General features: G+C 38.2%; 2 protein-coding genes across 2 annotated transcripts in view; both read right to left on the reverse strand.

The window, feature by feature from the left end:
- The window catches only part of C922_03308 (hypothetical protein), a gene marked incomplete at both ends in the record, with an annotated part of 782 nt that extends 448 nt beyond the window's left edge, over positions 1–334 (reverse strand). Inside the window, one exon of the mRNA XM_008818900.1 lies at positions 19–334. Coding sequence (XP_008817122.1) covers positions 19–334 — 316 coding nt within the window. The remainder of the gene's footprint in view (positions 1–18) is intronic.
- A 2,126-nt stretch (positions 335–2,460) lies between these two features.
- Positions 2,461–2,640, reverse strand: C922_03309 (hypothetical protein; the record flags this gene model as incomplete). Its single annotated transcript, XM_008818901.1, has 1 exon — positions 2,461–2,640. The coding sequence occupies one exon, from the start codon at positions 2,638–2,640 to the stop codon at positions 2,461–2,463; it is 180 nt and encodes a 59-aa protein (XP_008817123.1).
- Positions 2,641–5,795: the final 3,155 nt, after the last annotated feature.

Below are 5,795 nucleotides of genomic sequence, written 5' to 3' on the forward strand. Positions count from 1 at the left end.
TCTCAGTTGTTGAAGTACAGTATGGATTTCCCGCACTTCCCCCTTGGAGGTTCAGGAGATATTTTGCTCGACTTTTTACTCTGGTGCTAAATGTCTTATTCCTCATTGATAAAGTTTCTTGGACAGGCACACTTAATTCTCTATGATATTCTATGATAATGTTGATTCTGGTACTTAGAACTCTCTGTTTTATGTATCTAATCTTTTGAAGAATCGGTTGTAGAATGTCCATATTATGTGTAATCATAACGATTTGTATGTTTCGTATGTCGTGTAAGAATGAATTGCCCGGATTTAGATCCCCTGATAATCCTCCTCTTGAGCTTTCACACATTATTCCTTCATTATTTGTGACTTCTTGTATAGTATGCGCCGGCCAGCGCATATCTAAAATATCCCCAGTAGGTGTGAGACTTGGTTTCTGAAAATCCTTAAACAAAGACTCTTTACAGGAACTATCAATATTGCCTTTATTTTTCAGGATTTATGTATAATCCCTTCCGAGACAAGATCCTGAAGTCTATAGTAATTTCAAGTGTTTCTGAACATGTGTCAATAATAGCCTAGTATTCCTGAGGCGCACAATGTCAGTACTGTTATTGATGCCTGCTATATGTCCATTGCCTCATCCCCCCAAGGACAAATTATGAGCAGGATTATGGCACTTCGTGGAAGACGATGTCTTCATGTGTTATAAGGATGAGAAAGTTCTTCTTTCCATAATGAGCAGGGAATAACTTTTCTCTATTGATAGGGGACATCTGATACTTACGATGCCGTTATCGTACGCAAACCATAATAATGCAGAGGTTATCCTAAAAATCCCTTCCAAAATTCGGAATTCAATTATTCGATTCTTGCTTTAATTTCTCTCTGGTTGATGTCTTGTTTCTCCCCACATTATTCTATATGGTATATGCCCCTATCCCTATATATACTTCTCCATTTATATCTATACCAGCATGTCTGGATTTATTCATATATGAATATTTATAAAGATACATGCTTGTTCGCGTATAAGTATAGGGACTTATATATTCATATGGATTCCTAATTATCGACATAGGACTGCACAGGAATAGAAAGGAAGAACTCTGATTTCTCTATTGACTGTGGCATTTTGAAATACTGAGTTCATTTTGGCGAATAGATTTGTCCCCTGAGTTTTATCTCTATCTTGTGTTTCATCTATATATATACTGGGGGATATAGGAGTTCATCACAGTCATGTATGTGACGCGTACCCTACCGAGAGAGGACTGAGGGCTTCCCAGAAAGAGGGACCATCCTCAGCATCAGACTCTGTTATACTCTTCTGGTTAATGATAATAACAGGGCATAATTTAAGAGTCACTTCTATGTAATATTAATATTATGATATAGAAGACGCCGGAGAATATATTTTTAATAGACGAAGGGAGGAGAGAATAATTAAGATTCACGACATGTTCGAATTATTATTCGGCGGCTGTCCTTAGGATTCATCCACAATGGCTTTTATCAATACCATTGAGGATGAGCCATATTCTCAAGAATGCTAATGAACAATTCTCAAGTCGCTACAGAGGCTCGCAACGATATTGGCGCAGTATTATGGTAGAAATCCTAAAAAAAGGAAGCATGCGGATAAATATCACAGGAGTCACTTGGAACTTATGGTTACGCATTCTGTGATTTATAATTGACGATGTATCAAGAAATGACTTCAGGGAGCAATTATTGTTTTAGTACTCAGAATCAGTAATCTTCTTATATTCGACGTATGGCTGAAAAGAGAATACATATCGTAAACACTTATGTTGATATATACCATTGTATATATGAAAGGTCTGGATTTCAGTTTAATGGCCCCATAATATGAAGTACCCGATTGTACAACCCCTAAGAATTGTTAGCCACACCATTATTTTGATCGTACTATAGTGTTAGGAGTACTATAATGTGAATGGTACCCCTGTGTGTGAAATATTGATATTCCAAGAGTTTTATTATATGGAGAACACTATTCCGTGGAGTTTATGGATATTAGAGGAAAATTATTGCTTACACAGTACGGATGTGTATGGATTCTGAATGCTGATGATTACAGAAGTTTTCGTATTGCTGTTATATGAATGTACTAATGGTTGAGCTGTGGTAATATTTGTCGTGCATTGTTTTCTGAATAGACTACCTCCGTAGGCAGTAAGAATAATCTTGAGCAGTAATTTGTGAGTATACTCATATGTGCGTAAAACTGTCATTTAGGAAGCAGGGTTATGCGCGAATTATAAGTGTCCCTGAAACAAGGATATCTGAGGGATTTGAACTCCGACGCTCTGGATTTCCGTTTGTATTATACGAAAAGCACTGCTGTCTCAGATTGGCTGCAATCCCTGAAGTATAATTATATTACCAGCGCTGCAATGCGTGAAGCTCCGAGACTTCAGCAGCACCATTTTATCAAGTGTAGAGATATCCTTAAATTACGGCTTTGTCAGAAGAACTTAGCTTCAAGTGTTGATATTCCCAGAGTACTATCATGTGAATAGTCCCGATGTTTGACGAGTATTCATCTGGGAGGAATAACATGGTGGGGATGAGCACTACAGTGCCCGTAGTACTATGATTTAAATAGTACTGACCTGCAGAAGCTAACATTATTTCTACTTTGTATGTGTGTTCCAAGAATACGATTATATGAATGAAATCATTGGATGAAGTTTGCAGATATACGTGTTGTAGTATTATATAAGGAGAAGAAGTGTGTAAGCCGCTAGGATATGTCACAAGTGTCCAGGATTGTGAAGTGTAGAGCTGTACCCGCAGTATTATTATAGAGCGTTCAGGGATTATACAGGTACTGTAAGAACGACTAAATCGTTTGAACCTTGGAAACCGCCTGGAAGACATTTATTTGAGGAGCACCAATATAATTGTGGTGATTCAGTGTGGAAGGCGTGAGTATATTGAGAGTGCCATTCTGTTGAGTCCACTGACATGCTGAATGCACTATTAGGTGAAATGTAATGATGTTCTAGGGGAGGGTTATCTGAAGGGTTCCATTGCGCCTGCAGTGCCCTTATTTCAGCAGCACATCTGCGTAAAGGGTAAGGATATCCTCCAGTGTCACCTTATATAAAGAGTATCCACGTGTTTGTAATACTTATATGTCGAGAGTAGTAACACCCTTATTCTATTGGTATTTGAACACAGGATATACACTTGGGGTACCATTACTTGTACAATACTGGGGTGGATTTCCATTTCCAGTAATGTCCGCGGATATAAGTGTACTACTATTATGTGACGAGTATAGTGGTGCATGTACTAGTGTATGTGAAGGATTCAGGGTTTATGCTTTAATTATATGAATAAAAGTGTCCTGTGAAGTCCATGGATATTCCAGTATAACTATTGTTTAGGGAGTACCATTGTCTCTACTTTCTCAATGATGAGGAGTCCCGAAGTCCCCATAGTACTGTTCTATGAAAGTATTAGTAGTCGAGCTATATGGATCACCTTGAGTGCTACTATACTGACGGAACCATTATGTGTGGAGTTTCCTGCCTTTATGAGTAAGATAACCTTTGGAGTACGATTTTTTGGGAGAGTAATCCTGTGAAAGGAGTATCGTCCTGTTTACAACCCTCTCGTGTGGATAATACTTACATTTGAACAGGATATTTGCTGAAGAAGTATTCATGACTTGGAGTACTGTTATGGGGACACTATAGATGTATGTAAAGTACTCATATCTAAGGATGCCTGATATGGCTTGTACAATGCCATTTGATGAGTGCCGAAGTTAAGCCGGTACTATTATGTAAAGTAAAGAGAGGTGCAGAATTTATGACTTAGCTTTGTGCCGTATGAGGAGGTGCTACCCTTACATAACGTGTGGATGTTGCCGTGGTACCTCCGTATAGAGGGTCCCTTTGTTTAGGACACATGGATTTGTGAATGGCATTGTTAGTTCAAAAGGACTAATGTTATGTATAGAGTAGTTTGTTCTGATGAGTACAGCTGTCCTTGGAATAGCATTATTTGAAGGCTCGTCATGTTGGTTTAATGGCTGGATGATATGACTTGGGCGATTCTTCAGATTTGACAGGTGCCCTCCAATCATTTGGTCTAAACAGTAGAGCTATGCCAAGGCTACTATAATGTGAACCGTATTATTGTGTCAAGAATACTGATTTTCGAGGGGTGTCATTATTCGTAGGGTAATATTCTATGAAGTGCATGAATATTCTACAAGGGTAGATGAAAAGGAAGTATACATGTGTCCCCATTTCCCATGGTGACGAATGCGGAAATTCTCGTAGTACTGTTATATCAATGAATTAATGGCTGATCTATACTGATATCTGCAAAGTACTGTCCATTTAGGGGCATAATTGTATAAAAGGTACGGATGATCTTCGGCGCACTCTTGTGAGTGTACTCATATCTCCCTAGTGTGATGTCTTGGAGTGCACAATTGTGGTGGGATTTTGGATACCCCCCATGCACAATTATTAAAACAGGTGGAATATCATGGCCTACTGTTTAGGCTTCTATTATAGGGAAAGCACTATAGTTCCAAATTCCTACCACTCTCCGGAGTGTTATTATATTAACGGAGATATAATGTGTAAACTCCTATTATTAGGAGGGTACCTTTGCAGGAAGTGTACACAGGCGTGTGAAGTAGTATTGTCTAAGAATTACTTATTCACTCCCAATGGTAACATTCCCAGAGTACTATTATGTGAACAATGTGGATGTTTGCGAAGTATTCAGATCTTAGGAATAGCATTGTGAAGTGAATACTAATGTATCGGGAGTACTATGATTTAAAGTGTATGGACATGCATGCCGTATCGTTATCTTTATCCGTCGTCCCTGGCAAGGATGGTACTGTATAAATGACACCATTGTAAGAAGTGGAGGAATATACTGGGTGTATTATTATAGAAAAGGTATGATGATATAGACAGTACACATCTGTCTAAAGTGGCAATGTTGGTAAAGAATAAAGCTGTATCGGGAATATTATTGTATAGGTTTACCGCTTATGCTGTTATTGTAAGGAAGGGAAAATATTTTATAACTAACACAAAGGTTGTAACACATTCATTTGAAAGAAAATATTTTCCCTGCACTCATGTGATATGTAGAGAGAAGGGAAAATGAGAAGTGACAATCTGTGGAGTGCAATGATATTCAAAATACAGTATTGTATGAGGGATAGGGATATTCTCAAGAACCGTCCTTTGGAAGATAGGGATTTTCCTACAATATGCCCATCGAAAATGCAAAAGTGTGTGAATTGCAATCTATGTACTTCAGCTTTCGGTTTGTATTCTTTGGGCAACACCAGCCATTGATGAGTATAGATCTCTATGAAATAGTATTATGTGAAGAATTGAGGGCTACATTCTAAAGAAAACAGCAAGCCATTAATTACGCGCAGGTGCAAGCACTATAACTGTGTCGAATGTATTATTGGCGGAGTAATACAATAGAGGCAGAAATACTTGCATATGGACAATGCAAGGATTCTAGTGGAGATGTTGTTTGTAATGTACAGTGTCGCAGGAATGCTCTTATGTGAAGGCCTCATAACATAGCGTTTTAGATAGGACTAATTGGAGAACGTGACTAATTGAGGAATAATGATTTATGTGTAGTATTATTTAAAAAATATCGCTCCCCACCGGACTACAGGCGTGTGGAATGTAGGCTTAGCATACATCCCTATTATATGAACCATGCGTCTATACCTCCAGTATTATTTTGTGTACTGTATACATGTCTCCTGAATATTATTC

Source organism: Plasmodium inui (genome assembly GCF_000524495.1).
Source record: "Plasmodium inui San Antonio 1 unplaced genomic scaffold supercont1.13, whole genome shotgun sequence".
NCBI classification, from domain to species: Eukaryota; Apicomplexa; class Aconoidasida; order Haemosporida; family Plasmodiidae; genus Plasmodium; species Plasmodium inui.